At 40.8% G+C, this 24,080-nt stretch overlaps 1 protein-coding gene across 2 annotated transcripts; it reads right to left on the bottom strand.

Moving 5' to 3' along the window:
- Nucleotides 1-2,194: 2,194 nt before the first annotated feature.
- On the bottom strand, nt 2,195-22,745 carry C14H5orf63 (chromosome 14 C5orf63 homolog). 2 transcript variants are annotated; one of them, XM_003362879.5, is made up of 4 exons: nt 22,658-22,745; nt 7,847-7,967; nt 4,168-4,224; nt 2,195-3,521 (listed from the first exon to the last, which is right to left on the bottom strand). In XM_003362879.5, the coding sequence occupies exons 2-4, from the start codon at nt 7,958-7,960 to the stop codon at nt 3,345-3,347; spliced, it is 348 nt and encodes a 115-aa protein (XP_003362927.1). In that variant the 5' UTR covers nt 7,961-7,967; nt 22,658-22,745; the 3' UTR covers nt 2,195-3,344. The 2 variants fall into 2 exon arrangements, with proteins under 2 accessions (XP_003362927.1, XP_005599521.1); XM_005599464.4 differs by having other exon boundaries at nt 22,631-22,734.
- Nucleotides 22,746-24,080: the final 1,335 nt, after the last annotated feature.

Here is a 24,080-nt window from a genome sequence, read left to right as displayed (position 1 = left end):
TCCTGAGGCCTGCCTGCACCTAAGCCTCCCCCGAGCCATCCCGCTTTCATGTTTAGCCCGCATCTGGATCAAAAGAAACACGCACGTGTTCTCTCCCTGGATGAACTCAGAGCAACAGCAGCTGCCCTTCACTCTACAGCAGAATTGGCTTGCTAGCCCATCTCTCATGTGATTTCCCAGAAGGGAGTTCAGCCATTGCGTTCTTCCTACTCAGGGACACACATTAGGCTTTTTGTTGAGTCCCACTTATGTCCCTTTCTCTTGACATCAGGTGACCCCAACTGGTTACTTTGGTGGGAAGTGAGAGCACACATTTCATTTTAAAACATCCTCCAAATATCCTCTCTCCCCAATCTCCATCAATCCTTCTGTCATCTAGTATTCCTTTGGAGTGTAACACCTATTGTTTCTTGGTGCGTCACCCAACACTTTAATTTTAACGCCCGGAAGTATCTTATGGAGTTTTGTTTACTTGTTTGGAATTCTAATGTCAGAAATTTGTCATTTCGTTGAAGTCCCTGTACTTCCTATACACCTATAACCACATGGTTATACTCAGGCAAGAAGTGCTCCTAAAGAACAAACCTCCTGGGTCTCGCCAGCCCACAGATTCTCTCCCTCTCAGCTCAGCAGACCCTGAAACTCTTTGAACTTTTCCAAGTGGTGGCCCAGGAGAAGGATCAGCAACACTAGGACACAGGGGCCACACAGCTGTCACTCTGCCTGGAGAAGGGAAGAAGGAACCAGGATGCTCAGACACTCAAGTGGGCCATCTTGTCTACGGCCCCCTGTACCCTGGGTGTATTTATATTTAATACATTCTCATTCTCAATCCCCCTCCATTGCTTCTATTCAACCATCAAAACCTAGTTTAAGTCTAATTTTCTGTGAAGCCTTCTTGCTACTTTCCCCATCTGGCTGCTGTACCATTTTATACATGTCTCCGTTGCAGCCCTTGCTGCACTATGTTGTAGTGCTTTACCAACTTGCCTCTCCTTGCTCCCTAAAAGACACTGTCTAAGACAAGGACTGTGCCTTATTCATTTTTGAACACCCACCACCTGCCATTGTGCTTCATTGTTGTAGGGACGTCTGTTAAATTTCTATTGCTGTGTAACAAATTACTACAAACTTAACAGCTTGAAACAATGCACATTGATTATCTCAGTTTCTGTAGATCAGAAGTCTAGGCATGGTGTGGCTAGATTCTCTGATCAGAATCTCACTGAGCTGAAATCAAGGTGTTAGCCAGGGCTGTGGTTCTCATCTGGGGCTCAGGATCCTCTCCAAGCTCACTGATTATTGCCAGGATTCATTTCTTGAAGCTGTAGGACTGGTGTCCCCATTTTCCTGTTAGCTGTTGGCCAAGATCTACTCTCAGCTTCAAGAAGCTGCCCACAGCTTCTTGCCGTGTGGCCCCCTAGGCAGTTCACAGCATTGATGTTTGCTTCCCTGTAGGCTAGCTGGAGGATGTCTCTCTGATTTCCTCTTCTGCAACTAGCCAGAGAGAACTCTCTGCTTTTAAAGAGCTCATCTGATTAGATCAGGCCCACCCAGGATAATCTTCCTTTTGCCATATAATGGAACATTACCACACCAGTAATATTTCATCATATTCATGAGTTCTACTCACACTTAAAGGGGAGGAGGTTATACAAGGGTGACAGTTCATTGAGGTCATCCTAGAATTTTGCTTACCACAGGGCTTGATGAATATATATAATATCAAATAAGATGTGTTCCAGAAATTTGTAAATTATAAACACTGCTATTCGATTGTAAGATTTTTTTTCTTTTGTCACCTTGGAAGGCTTTTTAAGTTGCTTCCAAATTTGTGTTGATTCTAGAATGGTTGAGGATGCTGTATGTGAGATAATACAATGAGACCCCTGCACTGGGGCCCAGGTAGCACTGGAAATTTGGGGTGGGTGGCAAGACCTGGTCTGACAGCTGACTGGCTGTGTGAACTTAGGCTAAGACCCTGAAACTCTCTGAATGTCAGACTCCTCCACATGCATAAAATGAGGCAGTGGGACTAGACAATGTATAAGGTTGCCACTTCTAGTATTCTGGTAATTTCTAAGTCTAAATGATACTGCTGAAATTAAAATCCAGCTAAGTGACTCACAATATCCAAATTCATTAAAACAGTTCACAAAAGAATTTCATTATAGATGAAATTGCAATGATGTGATTTTTTTTTTTTTTAAAGATTTTTTATTTTTTCCTTTTTCTCCCCAAAGCCCCCCGGTACATAGTTGTGCATTCTTCGTTGTGGGTTCCTCTAGTTGTGGCATGTGGGACGCTGCCTCAGCGTGGTCTGACGAGCAGTGCCATGTCCGCGCCCAGGATTCGAACCAACAAAACACTGAGCCGCCTGCAGCGGAGCGCGCAAACTTAACCACTCGGCCACGGGGCCAGCCCCGCAATGATGTGATTTTAAGAGGAAAAGGCAGTTTTGTTTTTAAGTGAATCTATTCCTATATTGGTTGAACCTGATTAAATATAAATAAGGGTACACAACTATATTTTTAATACTTTACATAAAATGGTGAAGAATATTTTGTCTTTAGATGACATATCAGTCCAGTTATGGTCAGAAGTGAATTTTCCCCAAGAGATTAAAACCTGATAAAACTACTGTTTTATAAGTTGAATTAACTCAGTTGATGATAACTGAATAACTATCAAAGGCAGTCTTCAAATATTACAAATCAATTCACTGACTGTAAAGCATGTTGAGATTCTTTTGTACATTTTAGGGGTTTAAATCTTTCTTCTGTTTTATTCTAATGAAGCCTCTTCAACTAGGATAATTATTCTTCCACCCAAAAAAATGTACTCTAATTTTAAACAGGTATTATTAAATCCCACTGAAATAGGCTTCATGCAGACGTATTTGTTAAGACATCTCTTTACTGACTGTGCACAGTTATTAACAATTCACATTTCACTGTACCTACTGAACGAAGGCGCATTTATTCTTTCATTAAAAAGTTAAGCCCCGAGGGCAGCAGGAGGGACACAGAGCCTTCTTCCTATAAATGGCTCTGTCCAGTGAATATGAAATGCTTCCATATGAATACAAAAGAGAAAAGTAAATAAAACAAATGGACTTCTTCCACCCTCCATCATCCCCTCCCTGCCAATACACTCCTCTTATTTTATAAATTGCCAACAGTTAAACAGTTCCCACATTGATACTTCCATCAATCAGAAGAGGAATGATATTTGGCACCACTGAGTTCACAACATTCTTAGGGCTGTGTGAAAGTGACAAAAAGAATATGAGGCCATGGTCAGTTCCTCAGGAGAGAGAGGTTGGAAAATCATGAGGGTGTTCATCAGCCTCCAGCACCTTGCTGCTCAAGTTTCTGGAGGTGTTTTTCAAGTTTTGAGATGTTTACTCGATGCATCATCAGAAACTGGCCATTCAAATGAAAGACGGGGATGTCAAATTTATACCTTTCATACCATGCAGAATTTTCTGGAAGTGTGATGTCCACCTCCTGTAAAATAAACTGAAACAGAGAAAGACTAAAGCTCTATATTTTAAAGAACATGGAACAAAGCAATAACTGCAGTGACAAACCGATCCCCAGACTTATTTTAATGCTGAGAGGTTGTTGTTTGAGGTCCAAAGTGATCTAATGTCCCTGATTTCCACAACTTGATTGATTTCATTGTATTCCCTAACTCCTGAATTTGCTACTTTTCTGCTACATCAGTTACATTCGGGCACTACTCAGTTCCCAGTGAAATAAAATGTGTCCCAACTGGGAAGCTGCCCGAGAATCAGGACAGACGTGTTTTAGTTATAAGAATGGGAAAGGTGTCATGGTTTGCTACAGAAAACAATTCCTTGGAAATGACAAAATAAGATGAATGGGGACAAAAGTTTAAAGCAAGCAGGAATACTGCACCTGCTAGTTAACTGTGACTCATATTAAAAGTCAGAGTAAGAAAACCAGTACTGCTCAGAGAAAAACACTTAAGGGGTAATGAGTTTTATGGAAATCAGCACTAAATTCTCTCTCTGAAGAGCAGAAAGAAAATTTAAATGAAAAATCATTTAATCTCTTTTCCTAAAGAAAGGATCTAGGCAGATACTTTATACCATGTACATTATCCGCTCCATATACATAAAGCCACACTGTATTATATTACTCTGTGTTTATAAGGCTCCAGTACTTCCTTGGCTTCATCACAAAGGGGACATGGATGCTAGAGGAAGAAAAAAAATAAAGCCATTAAACCATAAGAATGGCATGCAGCCTGACAAAAACCACAAGAAGCAGATTATACTTATTTTAAAGGACTGTTTTCTACTAGGTTAATTACACTGTTTTATTTCCAAAGCAAAACGCTGCCATAGAATCTTATAAATAGCTAGTATTTCATGGTAAATGGGCTCTCAGCATTTTGTAGTTGTTTTGTTTTGATTTTATCCATATCTAATAAATTTATATGCTTATATTTGTTACACGTGTGTATATATGATATGTATATATGTGTATATAATATATACACACATATGTGTGTGACAAGTGTAAGCATCTAAATTTATTATATATATGTATAGATAGATACATACATATGCACATACACTAAATTTAGATGCTTAGATTTTTTGTTACTGGCTTCATCTAATTGATATCTGGAAGATTATTTTTCACTGATCTATATAGTCCCAGGGCTTTGTCCTTCCTATGTCAGGAGCACTTTCCTGGCCTAGCTAACATCACCAGAATGGCTTGAAGTCTGTTTTGACTAGGGGACACTGAGCTTTGGCAGCCTTTTTCCTAATCAGTCCACAGGAACAAACCCACTGAAACCGAGTTAAAAGTGACTGCCTCATCTTTAAAAAGGGAAAAATCTCTCCTTAATTTGGATGATGATTCTACCAATTCATTAATGTTTTGCCTGTTAGTTCTAAGTGTCAGCATTAGGTTTCTTGAACTAATTCTGCACTGAGGGGCAAGCAAGCTTTAGTGCCCATTGTTGTTTGCACTCTTTAACCACCCAGTGGAGAAGTCTGTTGAGAATGTTTTGGATCATTGGCAGATTGTAAAGGCTTCTCAGCCCTTGACTCTTTGGACAGGGACTAGCTATAGGTTCTCTTGCAGGAGCTCAAAATAGACTGAACATTACCGATGCTTATATGAAACCTGCTTTTTAACATGACAGGAGGAGATAACCTGTTATGTAAAAGAAAGGCCCCTCCTCCAGCTTAACTCACAGCTTGTTTTGAAATAAGGACCCAGATCATCAAAAGGCAGTCTTCCTTCAGAAGGGTCTGTCTGGCCCAGAGAATTAGGCAGCTCATGTTATTATTAGCATTATCAATAAACAGATTATGGATAGTCTGCGATGTTTTAAGATAATCATGTTGAAATTTTCTGAGAAAGTTTCAAAAGTCAACAGAGGATCGCAAAAGCAAAACAAGAACAAGCTAAATTGCAGAAGTACCAAATGCACTGACATTTTGCTTTTATATTAAAAAACTTTACCCAGATCACGTTTTTCATTTTGTTTTGCTTTTTTAAACATGGAACTCTATGCAAAATATCATGTGTACATGTATTTTTATGAGGAAAGGTTCGCCAAATTTTACAGGCTTATGAACTGAAAAAGCGTAAGACCCAGAAGTCTGGACCATTCAAACATTCTTATCTAGGATTTTCCATGGTCCCAAAAGAACACTTATTTACTCTGTCCCTGAATTATAGTGGAAATTTGTTGGGTTGCCATCTAACACCCACTTCCCTTTCTTGTAACATAAATGCTGTGATTTTGCCTCACAGGAATTGCTCTCAGCATGTGGCTGACTCCATCCCTGAACAACGAGGTTAGGACACCTGGCTTAGACTGAGGCATCAGCACATCCTGTCCCTCTGACTCTGAAAGGCTCAGGGATAAGCCAGTTAGAGCCAATGGACAGCCATGAGGCCTCTGCTGGAGTTTCTGTAGATATCCGAGATGTGGGATCTGGGGTTTGGGATAGCTGCAGTCTTCCAAGAGAAGAGCCCGAGTGAGAACAGATTTAACCCAGAAGATGTGGAGCTGAAGAGATTGGTAACATGCTTAGTTTCAGAATCAAGCTACTCCTGAAACCTGACCAACTCATAAATCCCTTTTTTGTGTTAAGCCACTCTGGGAAGTACTTTCTATTATTTATAACTGAAAGAGACCTGATATTGTACTTTTTCTTTCACTGGATTGTGAACTCCTCAAGGTGACAGTGATATCTTATTATACGCTTAATGACACAAATCAAGGGTTTCATACAAGTTTTAAGCTGAATGGAAGATTAGTGTGTTTTTTTTGGCAGATGTTTTCAGTTAACTTGGCTGTTGCTCAAACTGAAAAATAGTGCAGAATAGTTAGGCTAAGTGAGCTCCATTAGCCTTTAGGGATTATTTGATTTTTGTGGTTAATTGTCACATACATTTCTCATGTGCAGACACAGATAATGAAATATTTTTGTTCCATAATTTCCAGCAGTGCAATATATACTTATGGCTATGAAAAGTAGTTTTGATTAACTATTCTCAGCAAGAAATTAATTTTTAAAAAACTACTTAAACTTTGTTATTAGAGAACCATCAGATATTTTCAAATTGCTAAAATGCCTGAAATCTGAAAAATCTATTAAACAAGAGACTTTTTTGTTTGAATTACAGTATTATTCACTAAAGTCAATTCTGTTACCTTGTACTTTATTTCTTTTTTGACTATAAATCACACGAAATAATGTTAACTAGCAAAAGCAAATCAGAAATGTTTGTATGATACATTTCAGGGAAAAGCTCTTAAAAAATTTAAACTACCTTTATGGCATAAAACTAGTATTAGGGATAAGAAAACAAGTACAGCCAATGCTTATTATTTGTGATTCTGTATTTGTGAATTCACCTATTCACTAAAACTTGTTTGTAACCCAAAATCAATACACATGGAGAATTGCAGTCATTCACGGACATGTGCGTGTAGAGAGCAGTGAAAAATTTGAGTCTCTCAAAGTGCACATTCCTAGCAAAGGTGGACCAAGACAATGCTCTGCCTTCTTGTTTCAGCTGTCATACTGTAAACTAGTGTCCTTTTCATGATCTACTTAGTGCCACATTTTTCATATTTTTGTGCCTTTTGTTGGTGATTTTGCTGTTTAAAACAGTCCCCAAGCACAGTGCTGAAGTGCTATCTAGTGTTTCTAAGTACAAGATGGCTGTGCAAGATCTGCCTTATGGAGAAAATATTGTATTAGATAAGCTTTGTTCAGGCATGAGTGTATAGTGCTGTTAGCTGTGAGTTCAATGTTAATGAATCAACAATATATATTAAATAAGGTGTCTTTAAACAGTAACACACATAAAACAAGGTTACCTATTGATCAGTTGACACAATATATTGTGACCAGAAGCTCATAGGAATCTAACCCTATATTTCCCCTAGGAGCAGTGGTGTCGTACTTGCTAATTCAGTGTTTGTGGCAACCTTGTAAGACATAAGTATCACAAGTAACAAGAATTGACTATATTTCTAAGTGATACATTTGTAAACATCATATTATAATCTGATAGTTCTTTCTTTCAATGTAGGGATCAGATGACTATTAAATATATTAACTTCCCTTCTGATAATTGTGAGACAATGAGGTATCTGAGTAGGAAACAGAGTTACTACTGTCGTAACTGGAACTGAAAACTTGAGGAACAGGTCTGAAGAAAGTTTATTCCATTGCTTTCCTTTCAACATTTTTCCCTTTCTTAAATGTACAACATTTTTTACCCAACAATTTTAAAACTTTATGTTTTTAAAGTAGTAATTTTTCTTTTTCACTCTGTACCTTTGTGAATAAGGTCAGCACAGGCAGAGCAGTCTTAGAGGCAGAGAGATTCCTCAAGAGGAGTCGAAAGGAGCATTTGGCAAGTTGCATGCTATTTTCTTGAAACCAGAGCATCTTAATTCTGCCAAAAGAAAAACAGACCAGTAAACTTATGTGCCCTAGACTTTGCTCTTTATAATATGAACAATAAACTGCAAGCCTATGATGGAATTTGAAGACTTCAGAATTGCTTCTTGGAGTCCAGAGTGTCAGAGAGGCCCAGAAGTTCACTATATTCCAAACAAAAGAGAATTTAGAATGGGGAAAAAATCCACATTTATGGATTAGCTGTGTGCCTAATCACTTGGTTTCTATAAGCAAACTGCATGGGTTTATTAAGTTGAATACAAAATTAAATTTCACCTGCAGATTTTGCTAACATCCTAATGATCCCCTAAAATGTGGACGTTTCCTGAGATGGTTTTTATTCACGGAGATAGCTTATCTTATGGACAAGCATTCAACAACACCCAGCCACCTTCATGGTAAAAGAAACAATAAGCCAAGCAGCACAGGTCCCCAGCTGAAGGTTAAAGCTATCACTTATGAGATCTGTTCCTCTGCTGCAAGAGATGGGGAAACACAGGGCTGTACTTAGTGGAACTGCAGGGGAGAATTAAGCTGAGTTAACTTGTCAGAAATAAAAACTACTCATCTCCTTAAGAAGTATTTTAAAAGGAGATTCCCATCATTTTCGAAAACATACACAAATGTACTAGTGTTTCTACCAGAGATATTCCAGTAAGAACAGCTTGGTAACAGCAGCATGTCAAACATTAGGCTTTGAAGCTCCCTCATCCTGCTACTTTGCTTGACATAAGATACCTTACTTATTCCTAGTTATTCTATTGAGCCTCGAACTTTGTCCTTAAAACTACAAATATGATAATTTCACTTTTAAAGCACACATGTACTGTTGACTTTATGATTTATCAGTATTTCCAAGACAGATTCATTCCTGAGATCTTCGTTTCTTGACTTTACTCCTCTCTCCAACTTTATCACTTTCCCTCCCTTATCTTAGCAAGTTGCAGTTGCAAAGATTCCCTTTGTTCCTTGAATACCCAAAGATCATCAGAATCTCTGTATTTGCTGCCCCTCTTCATGAAAAGCTCTTAAGTATCTTTTCCTCTTTTGGCCTGGGCTCATGTTACCTCCTTAGCGATGCCTTAGTGAGTTTCTTACCAATGTGGCCAGCCCATCACTCTCCATCCTCATACCTTGCTATAGTTTTCTTTTATCTTTCACGATCTAAAATTATTTCTTTACCTATATGTTCCTTCTACTACAAGTATATTGTCCTTCTACTACAATGAGAGTTCCATAGGAGCAGGTACTTGTCCACACTAGTATCTCTGAGCATCTACAATTAACCTGGCATACAGTAGGTGTTCAAATATTTGCTGAAATGTTAAATATTGCAAATATTGCTGGAATGTTAAAAGTAATGGAGTGAGCCTTTCTCCCCCTCTTTAGTCTCACCTCTAACCCTGATCAGATACTCAGTGTGCAGAGCAGTCACTATTTTCGGGCAGATATTATATCGTAACTAAAGGTGAGAGCTCCTCAGCAAGTCCATGAGATTGTGGGCCAGGGTGCTGCAGCTGGTCCCAACCCTTCACCACCACCTGGAATCTCCCCCTGCTCTGCTCCACAGAGCATGACTAAATTAATTATGTGCTAATCTCTACTAGTGACTAGGCTTTTCAGTGTAAGATTAGCCTTAAACTCATTTCAAACAGAATGACATGACTTTAGAGAAGAACACCAACGCATATCAAACTAGTGTAAAGACCACAGGACAAAAAGATCGGATTCTGATTCATGAAAACAATAATCTTTCCTTCACTCTTAAACCTGTAGCCTTCCACTTCCCCCTGGATCTTCCTGCTAACTAAACAATCCTGATAATGCATTAAAAAGGAATGTTATGAGAATTTTGCAAGGATCTGCTACCCAGCATTATTCCAGGGTGGAAAGCAGATCTAAACAATTTCACAATATGCTGTGGTACTCTCAACTAAGTGTTAAGCCCTGGTATGCACATTTTCTATAAATTCAGCAGAATCAACAACTCCAATAGGTGAATGTGGCTGGAGACAACAGCTTCTAAACACTGTGTGGCTTTGTCTACAAAGGATGGAAATGAGAGGGGAAAGTATAGTGTTAGCCATGTTTACGCTAGGTAGAAATTTCTACATCATTGGTTTTGGGAAGGCTGTATGCCAACAGTGGCCTACCCTCCTAGAGTATGAAGTTAGAAAAGCTGTACTGTATGGAGGAGAAAGAAAATAAAAAATTAGCTTTCTCAGAGTAAAGGCAGAGAGACAGCCTTTGGAAATGAGATGGATCAGGCCATCTATGGCAGTGACCCAAGACTAGAACCAGGACGGTAAACAGTGGGGGGATTTAAGATTTATTGATGTCTGGCTGGTAAGGAAAGGAAAACTTATTGCTTTTACCCAGCTGAGTTAAGACTGAGGTGTTAAAGCTTTAAAAAAAAGATTCACATTCACAATGGAAATCTGCTTCAGTATTTCCAACATGACAAAACACAGCATGTGGTCTTGGTTGCGCCCAAGACAAATAAAACCTGTCATAGTAAACAGAGTTGCTATTCATTCCAGATTTGCTGGAATATTTGTTCAACCAACGCAGAGAGCTAAGTAAAGTCTTCAGTGATGCTACAACCATTCTGTTTAAAACTAGTTCTCTTTTCCACAGTTAGTCTCCATTTCTACTTTTTTACATATATTTAATTACTTAAACATGGCACAATGTTTACTGAGAAATGCATTAGCATTATGCAATTTTACTACCTGCATATTTTCCAAATGCCCTAAGGCAGATGCATTTTACCACTTGTTAAATTAGCTGATTTCTATGTAAGCATTGTATTATAAAATCATATTAGAGTCTGATATAAAGAAAAAGCTCCCTACACATCTCCTAGGCAGAGTAAGATATTAAGGCTAAAATTATGAACACTGGAGTCCACTTAGTTCTAGAAATAAAAAATAAAATGAAAAACAATACATTCCAATTGGAAGTCTGTAATATTCTTCTTAGAATATTTTATTAACTCTGTAAACCCTAACACCATTGCTGTCAATGTCACATTCACCGAATCATGCCTTCTTGAAGTAAAATCTTAATATGGGCTACTGTGTCAATGTGACATTTTCATTAGTTCTATTATTTTTGAACAGTATCTCAGCACTATAAAAATATTCTGAAAGGCGGTCTCTGCCTGTTAGCTCTTGACTGGGAGAGGACAACACATTTTTGATTATGTCATTGAATTTAGTCATGAAATATGTGTCCTTACTACACACACAGACACAGTTTTATCCTTTGTATTTTGTTCTATGCCTCTGTGATATGAGCAAAAAGAGCCATGTTCGTAATATCAAAGAAGCACAATTGGGTCACCTTTGTCCCAGACAAAAAAAAAAAAAAAAGCAAAAGGCATAAGACTGGATTTAGAATGTGCCTAAAACAAATTCCACAGCCTAACAATAAAAGATGGTGACTCCTGCTGTTTCAAGTCCACTGCTGCTCAGAGGCACAGATCACCCTGAAAGAGAAAGAGAATGCTAGCTTTTCAACCAAACTGAGCCTGACTTCAGTGGTCTTTATGGCAGAATCAAATACAACATGGGGGGAGGACTGATTGGACCAATTCAGTCCTCCTTGAAGCCAGATAAGGACGATAACTTAACTTTATAGCATTTTCCCTGCGAAGCACTGAAGGGCAGACCATTAAAGCAACTGATTACAGTACAGAAAGAAGCCAGGGTCGTTGGAGCCTTTATTAAGGATTATTCATTTCTTGCATGAGGAGCTGCCCAGGCTATGGCTGCTCATCACTTATGTGGGGCTCCTGGATTCTTCAAACACTGTGTGTGTCTGATTAGAAGGGAAACAACATTGTTCTCACTTGAGTAGAGAAACTGACCTTCACTGACCAGAATTTTTATGCATACAAAGAATCCTTTGGCACACCAAATCTCTAAGTTCACGTGATCCCTCATCAGCAAGCTGCAGTGTTAGTTCATGTGCAAAATCAAAAAGTCTATATAAACCCAGGGACATCTTGGTTATTAACAGGTAATGCTGGAGCTTCTTCACAAGAGTATAATGTAAATTTAATGCTTAGCTGACATTAACCAAACACTATTAGCGTAGCTCTCACTGAACCTGTGTTCCATAAAGAGAGGCTCAGGGCTTCCGTTTAGTCATTTGTGCCATGTGAGATGTCAAGTGCTCCATTTCACATTCACTGCCGTCTAAGTATAATGTTCCTATTTTTACCCAAATGACTAGAAACACACACACACACACACACACACACACACACAGCCCTCTATTGGGAACAAAACCCATATTTTAGATTACTGAAGGTTTATGTAATGAGGTGAGGCTGCTCTTAAGAGATTCATCTGGGTCACTGAGCTCTACCTAATCCAGGGAAACAGGGACAAATGACGCCTCCCCAGTGTTCCTCTGTGCTTTTGGTCAGTCAGCTGTGTCCAAACCTCCCTTTCTTGCAAAGAAGTGGGAGCCTCGCCTGGGATCTTGGGGACAAGTGTGGAGCCAAGAGTGACGAGGAGAGGTAGCATAAAGGGACACAATCAAAGCTGAAAATTGAGGAGATACTTTGAGGTGCCAATTCAAGGAGCTAAGCAGGGCTAGAATGAGGCTATAGAACAGAAACAGGGAGTGCGGGGTGGAAGGCCCAACTTGGAGAGCGGCCCTCACTCACTGGTGTGGGTGGGATCTCAGGTGATTTTCCAGCACCTCAGCAATCAGGGTACCTGGACAGGGGAACTGCCTACGAGGTGGAGCCAACTCAGATATGACGTTACAAGAAAGATCCCGAGCTAACTACCCATCTGTGGGCCCACATGTATGTGGTGTCATGCTCAACTTCATTCTTCTTTTTAAATTTAAATTTTTAAAGTTTTTAAAATTTAAAAAATTTTTTAAGATTTTTAAATTATAACTGACATATATTAGTTTCAGGTGTACAACATAATGATTCACTATTTGCATACACTGCAAAAACAGCTTCATTCTGGCTATGCAGTTGGACTGCCGGTTGGACCCATATAACACATGAAACCATGAGTAGGCCCACATTATGCCCCAGCCCTGGGGTGCAAGAAGCAGCCTCTCACACCATGTGTCCACCACACTCCCTGCAGCTTCTACTTCCAGATTTCAGTGCCCACAGGATCACCTCACAGGGGTCCAGAGAAGCCAGTAATCAGTCCCAGAAATGAATGGTCACATGAGTTCCTAGTGACAAAACCCCTTTTTACTTCAAATTATTACTATGACTGGGATTTCCAAGTATCTTGAAGTCTCTATTCTACTATTTGTATTCAAAGGGTGCTGCGTTCACTTGCATTCAACACTCTGCTCTGTGAAAAATTTTTTAACTGTTTGAAGTGTGGGCCTTGCCTATCCAATAAGACTACAATTTCACTGAAGGTATACAGCATTTACATATCCACCACTTACTACATGCACTTTGCCCCCATATCCCCCTCCCTTCAAATTCTCAGTAAAATTAAGTCATTATTTTTTTTCTTCATCCTTCCTAGTGTTGAGCCCATTTCTTTCCCTCCAAATAAAACTCTCAGGTGGGGATATCACCTCCACATGCTGGATACAAGCAACAAGAAAGATCTATTTCAGTGCATTCAGCAGGGAGTTAAATTCTTAACTGAAACTATAAATACAAGAGAGACTACAACAGGGACATCTAATGGGCAACTTTGAATGTTATACGGGGAAAGGAAGAGAAGAGTACTGGTGCTGAGATTGGAGGTGGTTTCATAAGGGATCTAAGTCATGTAGGATTTAGATATGTAGACAAAAGGGGAAGCATTCTAAAGTTGGGGTCAGACACAAAGGCACTGAGGGAGGAATGCTGTGGCCTGTTTGATGGGAGCCACCGGAGGGTTTTGAACAAGAGTGATGTGATAAAATCAGTGTTTTGGAAGAGTGATCTGGCAGCAGCATGCAGGATGGACTGCAGAGGAAAGGAGAACGGAGGCGGGAAAGAGTTAGAGGTCAATTATGACAATCCACTTGTGGGATGAGAGTCATTCATTTATTCATTCAACAACTATATGATGTTTTCCATGTATTAGATACTATTCTAGATGCTGGGTTCAGTGGTGAACAGGAAACCAGGGTACCTTCCCTCATGGGGTCTTATAATCTAGTGACGTTAAAGACTCTTTAATGTCAGACAGTATCAGATAGTGCTAAGTAGAGGGGAGGGAGTAAAACAGGGTGATGTGATGGTGACTGAGGCAGGTCCTTTCAATAAGGTACTCTGAGTAGGTGTCGTTTTTCTGAGACTAAAGGGTGAGGTGCAAAGATCTCAAGGAGGAGCATTTCGGGTGAGGGAACAGTAAGTGCGAAGACTCCAAGGTGAGGACAACCTTGACTTTTTGGAAGAAACAAAGAGGACCATAAGGCTAAAGCACAGTAAACAAGTGAGAGAGTGGCAGGAGGGCTCAAAAATGGTCAGCAGCAGGGTCAGATCACCTAAGGCCTGTGGGCTATGATAAGGAATTGAGGGGGGCTGGCCCTGCGGCCGAGTGGTTAAGTTTGTGCACTCCGCTTCAGCGGCCAAGGGTTTTGCTGGTTCGGATCCTGGGCGCAGACATGGTACCGCTCATCAGGCCATGCTGAGGCGGCGTCCCACACGCCACAACTAGAAGGACCCACAACTAAAGTATACAACTATGTACTAGGGGAGATTTCGGGAGAAAAAGCAGGAAAAAAAAAAGCAAACCCAAGAAGATTGGCAACAGTTGTTAGCTCAGGTGCCAATCTTTAAAAAAAAAGGAATTGAGGGGCTGGCCCCGTGGCCGAGTGGTTAAGTTCGCGCGCTCCGCTGCAGGTGGCCCAGTGTTTCGTTAGTTCGAATCCTGGGCGCGGACATGGCACTGCTCATCAGACCACGCTGAGGCAGCGTCCCACATGCCACAACTAGAAGGACCCACAACGAAGAATACACAACTATGTACTGGGGGGCTTTGGGGAGAAAAAGAAAAAAAATAAAATCTTTAAAAAAAAAAAAAAGGAATTGAGGTTTTAAGTACAATTAGATTTAGAGGAGGGAAGTGACATGATTTCATATAGATTTAAAAATCACTTTAGCTGCTGTGTAAAGAATGGATTTTAAGGAGGCAAGATGGAAGCAGAGACCAAGTTAGGGGGCTTCTGCAGTAGTCTGGGTGAGAAAGGATGGTGGTGTGGACACGGCCAACGGGACCTGCCAATGAATTGAATATGAGGAATTAAAAATGATGGTAAAGGGGCTGGCCCCATGGCTGAGTGGTTAAGCCCGCGTGCTCCGCTGTGGCAGCCCAGGGTTTTGCCAGTTCGGGTCCTGGGCGCGGACATGGTACTGCTCGTCAGGCCACGTTGAGGCAGCGTCCCACATGCCACAACTAGAAGGACATGCAACTAAGATATACAACTATGTGCCGGGGGGATTTGGGGAGATAAAGCAGAAAAAAAAAGATTGGCAACAGTTGTTCGCTCAGGTGCTGATCTTTTAAAAGAAAAGGAGAGACTGGCAACAGTTGTTAGCTCAGGTGCCACTCTAAAAAAAATAAAAAAATAAAAATAATGGTAAAGACAATTCCAGTTTTGGTCTTGAGCCTCTGGGTGAGTGGCAGTGCCATTTACTAAAATGAGGAAACTGAGGCAGGAAGAGATTGAGGGATGTAGGGACTGGGAGCTCAGTCAGGAACAAGTTGGAGCTCAACTAGAGTGTGGCATATATAGGTTTGGTAGTCAGGAGAGATGCCAGGGCTGAAGATAAAAATTTGAGACTCCATCATTCTAAGGGCTGTATTTACAGCTGTGGAAGTAGATGAGATGATCTCAATAGGAGAGAAGAAGAGGGCCAGGACAGATCTCTGAGGCAATCCAACATTTAGGAATTGGGTAGAGAGGCGCCAGCAAAGGAGGCAGACAGAAAGGATGTGAGGTAGGAGGAAATCCAGGAAAGTGTGTCATCACAGAAGCCAGCAGGACAAAGTGTTTCCAGAATGGAGTGGCTCATTGTCAAAGAGTGACGAAGGCTTGGACTAGGAAGGGGGAGTGAAAGAATCTACCACAAATCAGGCAAGATGTCCCTGATCTTGCTCCAAGGGAATGAAATCTTCCAACCAATGCTAACCCCTAAAATAAACTCCCTTGTCTGCTTCTTGCCTAATTTAACATCTTAACCAAAAGGAGGTATTTCTGGTGAGGATGGAGGCAGTGGTTTGGGAGAGAAGAGTGAAGGCAAAAGTTGACTGGGCGTCTTAAAAAGATAATACATGTAAAAATCTCTGTGTAAGTTGTAAAGCAGAATAGAGAAATAAGGCTTAACTATTACTAAATAATACTAAAAGTACGGTATTGTTATTAATAATGATGATTCTATTGGCTGAAATGTGTTTTTACTGGCCTCAAATGGAAGATTTAAAACTCCAGGAATAACAATCTCAGAAATAGCGAACTGCAAAACTGAAAAATATTTCAAACAGAAATAGCCGAAAATTTCAGTTTGTGAACATAAAAAGGAATTTCCAAGATACGATATCACTGATTAAAGACCCAATATGCTTATCTTCTACTAAGACTGAATATCTAGACCAACAAATACCTGGGTACCAGGTATTGTCTCAGCTTACTCAGGCTTCATGAGATTACAGAACAGGGCACTGAAATTTAGTCTTTGAGGAGTTGAGGTTTCCCCTTGATAGGTGTTTTTTTCTTGAGGAAGATTAGCCCTGAGCTAACATCTGCTGCCAATCCTCCTCTTTTTGCTGAGGAAGACTGGCCCTGAGCTAACATCCGTGCCTATCTTCCTCCACTTTATATGTGGGACGCCTACCACGGCATGGCTTGCCAAGCAGTGCCACGTCCTTACCCGGGATCCAAACTGGCAAACCCTGGGCCACCAAAGCGGAACGTGCACAATTAACCAGTGTGCCACTGGGCTGGCCCCTCCCCTTGATAGGTTTTGAACAAAGGTCAGTTCCCGCCCAGTTGCTGCTTCCCCATACTTGCCTTTATATTTTCAAAGAAGGGAAAATTCAGTACCGCTATTACATTACCAATGATATCCTCAACCCATGTTGATCAAAACAGAAGCTGCCTAGGTAATGGTAAAGTTGAATTTTATTAATAATTTTTAAAGACAAAACTTATTCCAAGGTAGTTTTGAATAAATTGTGTAGAGAAGTCAAAATAATTTAAATTTACACAGCTCTCACTAACTCATCAGTCAGTTCAGTTAAGCGCAAATTGTATACTTCTTCATTTAGAACTTTAAAGTTGCTCTTCATGTAGAGTTTCAGTTGGAATTCAGCATGTTTGAATTCCTGGGTGTATTTTTGGGTGAGGATTTGCTAAATATAAACCCTAAAGACAGGCAACTGCCACTAACTAGTTCTAAGATGCCAGGCAATTCCTCACCTCTTTAAGCCTCAGTTTCATCAATGGTAAAACAGAAATACTACCCCTGTCCTGTTCTCTCATTTTCAGAGACGTGGAGAAACTGTGCCATAGGCTTTGGGTCCTCCTGATCAGAGAGGGGGAAATCACACACAGAAGAAATGCCATGGCAATAGCCCATGACTTCAAAAGGCTCCGAACAGAGACTCTGAAGTCATTTTTACCTGTAGGAGCCTAAAATGCTAGTCCATTTAAAAAAAGGACCAAAATTCATGCACAGATCCATGTAGAAGCGTACAGGCACTTACTCATCGCAAACTTGCTTCTCTAGCTCCTCAATAACCGGGAAGCCTTGGCATCAGAAAGGACCCAGGAGGGAAATGGGGGAGGAGACATTAGAGTGGCCAGGCACTCATCTCACAAATGTTTGAGCATCTGAGTTGGAAAAGCACCTCCAAAAAGGAATAGTGTATTTTTATTTCTTACTATTAGACACATTTTAAAAATGCTTTTTAATGACAGACCCTTGTCATCTTGGCATTCTCCTCCACGTCTAGGAGCACTACTGTGGTGCCTAGGCCTATAGCAAGCTGACAGATGTGAAGTGGAAAGGGAGAGGAATCTTCAGTGTAAGCAAGAGTCTATTTCAAAATCTTTGGACCTTAGCAGTCACACTTTCCTGATCATTGCTTCAGAGGAGGCTACTCGATAATGGGGTTGGTGCACATGACAATGTCAGGGAAGGGTTTCCAGAAAAACATTCAGCTGAAAAATAAAAAGAAGATGCTAAGCAAAAACAGTAATGTACTATTACTCTACACTCCCTCTAACACCTAGGGGTTCAAAGGGGATTCTGGGCTAATTCATGCTAACACAACAGGGCTTGCACACACTGCCACCCTCCCCTCATCCTCAACCCCAAAGATACAGACTTAGCATCTGGCCTGGAGCCAGGGAGGCATATTCTGAATTCAGAGTGCAACAATGTTCAGTACAATTATGACATAATGGCTGTAAAGCTGTCCCTGAAAGCCAAGAAAACCTGAGTAATGTGGTTGGGTTATATCATACAGGAGGGCTTAATAGAGTTTAAAACCAATTTGAAAATTCCTTTATTCCATAAAGATAACATTAAGATAAGGGCAAAATCCTTCTAGTTCAAGGGATGGGAACAAAGTGCGTAAGGAATTATGCAGACTCCTTTCCACATTATCCTTAACCAAAATGACCCATTCCCTTTGAAGATATCTCTGATACTTAATACTGACCCAAAAAGAAGGCAATTTCACTAAAACATTGTAGTCTTATTGTACCCAGCTAGTACTGCCTTGCTATTTAAAAAGCACACAATCCTGTTTCCAAAAACAACTGTTTGCAATCCAAAATCCAACCATCCAGGCAGTGTCTTTCATTGGTCACTAAGACGCCACTATTTCCAGAGAGGTGAAGTTATTCTTATGACCACACAAGACCTGAAAGATGTTTCACTCATTTTTAGCCATTTTGTAGCAAATGACTTTGGAGCATTTGAGTTACTAAATATAGCACTTCCTTGGACTTGTGATCCCAACAACCCCTAGGCCAGCAGAAGAACAGTGCTCAATCTAAATTTTGGGAACCATCCACTCTTGAGGTCAGGCCCTGGCAATCCGCAATTATGTGAGATTCCATGATCCTCTGAATTCTAGTCTGTTACTTAACAGCTATCATTGATAGACTGTCGTAATATTTTGGAACTGAGAAGTGACTTTGGAGATCCCCTTGCTTTATGGATAAATAAACTAATGTTTAACTAAGGCCACTCATACTGCATTTTTTGGTACATTTCTCTATATTTTCTTCTTGAACAATGGCCTATTTTTATACATAATGAGACCAACACAGAATTTTCAAAACTAGAAGGGACCTCCAAATTCAACCTCCTTTCTTCCAAAGAAATCTCAAAAAGCTTTATACATTAATCCTCAGAGTACACCAAATAACAGATATTAAGGCTTAATTTAAGGATGGAGAGAATGAGGAACGTCTCAGTTACAAATGGCAGAATTCTTTTACTATAATAGTGAGATTCTGATCTCTAAATCTAAGAAGATTCAGATTAAGTTCATTTTTGAACCTGGAGAAACAGAGTGGAATTTAGATCTCCATTTTTTCAGTCTTATGTCCTAAGCTGCCTCAGCTGCCTGAACTTCTATTAAATAACAGTATCCTTTCTTTTGGCTGACTGGGAGAACTACATGTTTTAAAAAGTAAAGAGTTAAAAAATCAAAGAATTCAATCTTCTGTCCTTACTCCTGACTAAACTAGAAGCCATTTCCCCATTATTTCATGATTAATATGAAAAATTACAGAAACAATGAGAGGAAGTTCATCTGTTTCCAGTAGTAACATTCTGGTTTCTGCTGCAGACCCATTGTCAACAGAAGGAAGCAGCATATACCACAAGCATCCCCTATTACAACGCGAAAAGCTGTTGACTTTGAACTCCTTTGGAATGTTAGTAAAGTAGAAAAGCTGATTGTGGCTGTCCTTCAGTATTATTTAGGCAACCTAGCCTTAAAATAGTGACCATACATAGGTCCTCTATCCTTAAGGCAGGACCAAACCAAGATATTAGTGCCCTAGGTAAGCTAATTCTAGTATACCTTCAAATGGATGCTCTTCAGATAGTTGCTCAAGTGTTTGGGTGAGAGGTTGAACACATCAGGCCTGGAGGGAGGGTTGAGACAGGGCTGGTGGAGCCTTTCAGCTTGCATATTCCATTCAACACAACAAAGGCCCAGCAGCTGAGCAGGCCAGATCTTCTTTCAGAAAGCAGTTTGATGACCATCTATGGATTCTTAAACAGGCCCTTCCCCACTACAAGCTGTTTATCAAAGCATTAGTAACTGCAGCATTTATAACTGCTTTTAGTAAGCTCTTGAAAGATTATTGACTTATATTCTTTTCTCTACCTTGCTGTACCTCCAGTGATGTTTTCACCCTCCTTATAGATCCAGCCTCCCTTCAGGAACACTGTCTTTTCATTTCTATACCAGGTACCAAGTGTTTGCAACATGCCAGGCACTAGAAATATAAAAGTGATTAAGATACTTTCCCTGCCCTTCAGGAACTCACACTTTGGGCAGGAGAAAGATTTACCAATAATACCACAGTGATGAAGCCTATAGCAGTAAAATGGTTATTACTAGATGTTACTGGTGAAATGCTGTGAAATCCTTAGAGATGGATACCGTCTTAAAATAGAGGTACTTTGAGTTTTGCTTCTATCTCTGGAAACCTTATGTTGGGTAAGGATTGGAATAAAAAGAGAGTAATGTTTTCATGCTTCCAGTTCCCCGTGGCTGTAACGGGATACAGGGATAACACCTATGTGAAACTTAGCCAAAATCTTTCATTTTGCATATTCTTTCTCAATTTTGTCCCTCAAACTTGCTGTGTAATACTACGAGAAGGGTAAAGTAAGCTTGCCTCGTCCCTGCTACCTGTGCAGCTACACATCCCCGGATCCAGATGGTTTCTCCCCTTCAAAATAACTGCAAACAAGATTAAAACTGCATGCAGGAACTATTCCAGCTGGCTTTTGGCTTCCTCTGATGTACACCCCTTGAATAAAGCAGTGGCAAAATTACATTTCAAATAAGGAACATAAAAAAGCTTACGACTTGTATCAGATCACCTCAAGGTCCTGCTATGTGTGAAACCCCAAGTTCTGGCATTAGAAAACTAAAGCATCAGCCAGGTAGGGTATGCACACATTATGAAATATAAAAACTTTAATAATAAAAAAAAATTTGTTTTGAAGGCCTATCTTCACATTGCCTCTGGGTACATAAGAGCATGACAAAGCCAGGCGTCTGGAATAAAACAGAAATACAGTCCAATAAATTCCCAAGTTGGAAAATCCTCATTTCTATTACCTTACCTGCCATCAATCCATCTAAATAAAACTGCACAGCCACATTTTCCTCTGGTGAAGCAGACAAAAAAATATTGATCCTTCCTTGGCAGGCTGCTACTACTGACCACAGCAAGCATGAAGAAAGAAAATCTGGGGAGTCTGCCTGTCTAAAACACCAGCCTCACCAATCTTAATTTTCACAACAGGTCCTTTCTGATTCTACGCAATTCCTCAGCAGAGCAAGACCTGGGTTATTAGGCTGTAACATTTCACAAAGAACCATGATTAGTTCTGCCTTACCCCAATATTACTATAATCACTCAATATTTCCAGGGTACACCTCTTTTTCCCAGTGTTTTAAATCTCAATGTATACAGCTTCAAATACTGGTAGAGAGCTTCAAATGCACTTTCATAAGCTATTCCTCAGAATTACTAAATGAGAAGACTGTGGCCTCTAATAGCTGCCTCAGCTTGCACAGGGTCATGCACACTGAGACATGGCTCTAGTGGCTGCTTAACCAAGTCAGTGTACCAACAGGAGACCTGCTCATTGCTGGGAAATGTGCTAGAAAATGTTGGCGATATAACAGATCCTAGACACCATCCCTGTCCTGGAGGAGCTGAGAATCTTGAGGTCAAGCTGGGCTGTACTGTGGATTTTGTTTTTAAGTGCTCGAAAATATAAAGTACTATATAAAACACTTTCTATTAAGAAACAAGAATAAAGATCACTTAGGCAACAAAGCTCCTTGTTAAACACGGGCATAGTACGTAACTTGCCTATTCATGTAAGTAACAATTCAGTTGGGACTCTTCTACCTCTGGACTTATTAAAAAATTCTATGAGCTGATATTTCTTAGGGGTGACTGACAAGGCTAAGTTTTTTTTTTTTAAGGCTATTTGTTGAGAATTGTACAGTCTGATTTATTCTCTCATTGTTCAACACCCAGAGGGCTGCTTTTGCCCAACAAAGCAGAGAGGAAGCCCAGAGAGCCCTGGGACTCACAGTGTTCCTTACTGCCCCTTTCAACCTTTTCACCCCAATTAAAGGTCAACATGGCTGCTCAAAAATATTTATTTAAAAGGGCAGTCATCTCAGCGGGCTGCCACTTAGATTATATTACCACTTCACAGAATTCAATTAAACCTGGGATGGGGCACCTGTGAATCACTGGTAGAAACATGAAGTTTTCTGCTTTCTCTTAAAAAGCTGCCTCTTTCCCGCCCGTTATTTTCTTCACTACCCAGAGCGCCCTCGCGCTTATGATATCCGCCCCCGTAGCTCATGGATTTATGGCTCCCGGTTTAATGAAATTCCCTCTAACGTCAATCGAAATTGGCAGCGCGACGCCTCTCCCACCCACCTGGCAGCGTCCAGCACCGGGACCCACCTGAGCCTCCCGCCGCCTACGTCGCCGCTTCCGCCCCGCGCTCGGCACTTCCGCCCGAGCCGCCGGGCCCGCCCTGCACTTCCGCCCCGGCCCGCCGCCCCCTCGGGTTGGGCTCCCGGGATCTCAGGGCGGGGCCGGTTGCCCGTCTGAAGGATGGTCGCCCTTGGCTGTTATACGTGAAAAGAGAGACACAAGACCAAGACCAAACTATTGAAAAAAAGGCCACAGAAAAGTGACCAAGTGTGTTTGGGACCATTTAATAACGAGCCTCGGGTGTGGGAGCCCACTTTTTGAGAATGTGCAGTCCAGGCCATTTTAACCCCTTGCATTCATTCGTACATTAATTTACGGTTTACTGTCCTCCTCCTGTCAATACGGGCTGAGCTCGGTTATGGGGAACAAGATGATGACCAAACTGGCAGCCGTACCCTCCCCAAACTTAAAGCTGTGTAAGCAAGTCAGACATTAGGAAATTAGCCTTTAAATGGGTCACGCATTCACTGAGGTAGGAGTTTTGAAAGGGAAGAAAATATGGACCCATGAAAAGAGTAGGATCTAGTTGAAGAAGTGGCTTTTGGGCTGGGATGTGAAGGACTCGCTTGGGCAAGGACAGACCTCTCCAGGCCTGGGGAAGGTTGGGACTGGAGGGAGCCAAGCATGGGCAATATGCAGAAGACTGACAGTATGGCTGAGGATAGAGGGAGTGGGGAGAGAGGCTCACACAGGCTGGCAGGGAGGCAGGAGCCAGGCCACACAGGGCCTTTCAGTTTTTTGCTAAGGGAAGCTGGAGGAATTTTTGTTTTACTCTATTTTTGTTTGTATGTGGGAAGGGTGTTGAACTGATTGCCTTTCCATTCTGAAAGAATCACTCGGCTTTGGGAAGCAGATGAGAGGGGTTTGGGGGTAGGTGAGAGCAGAGTACAAGCGGGGAAGGCAGAAGGCTGCTAAGTAGTCCAGGAGGGAGGTGTGGTGGCTTGAATGGTGGTGCTGTAAATAGTGAGAAAATGATGGATGCTAATAAGAGTAATACTGAAAGCTAGCATTTATTGATTGCTCACCGTCAGCTTCACACTCATTAACTTGTTTAATCCTTAGAACAATCCTATTAAGTATTATTAGTACCATTTTACAGATGAAGAAATGGAGGCTTAATAACTTGCCCTAATTCTCAGAGCTAGGAAATGGCAGAGTTGGAATTTCATGTCATGCTGTCTGGTGCCAGCATCCATGAGCTTACCACTATACACTCAATATGTATTCAGTGATTTTTAAAAAGATGCAAAACAAACCAAGGTCAGGAATGAATCCCGTAAACAAACCACACTGATTTTGTGATATTGTTAAGGACACACCTAGAAAATAGAGTTTTCAAATTCTTTGTCACTTCAGCATTTGCTGATAGCAAAAGAGTGGATTTTGTGAC

Source organism: Equus caballus, chromosome 14, assembly GCF_041296265.1.
Source record: "Equus caballus isolate H_3958 breed thoroughbred chromosome 14, TB-T2T, whole genome shotgun sequence".
In the NCBI taxonomy this organism is placed as follows: Eukaryota; Metazoa; Chordata; class Mammalia; order Perissodactyla; family Equidae; genus Equus; species Equus caballus.
Note: the sequence above shows the minus strand (reverse complement) of the source record. Positions and strands in the feature narration are given on the sequence as shown.

Excerpts from the sequence above, each read along its gene's own strand:
- C14H5orf63 (XM_003362879.5), bottom strand. The coding sequence starts at position 7,960 with ATGCTCTGGTTTCAAGAAAATAGCATGCAACTTGCCAAATGCTCCTTT. Across the intron at positions 4,225-7,846 it reads TGCTGACCTTATTCACAAAG|CATCCATGTCCCCTTTGTGA; the intron begins GTACAGAGTGAA and ends TTCTTCCTCTAG. Across the intron at positions 3,522-4,167 it reads TGGAGCCTTATAAACACAGA|TTTATTTTACAGGAGGTGGA; the intron begins GTAATATAATAC and ends TCTCTGTTTCAG.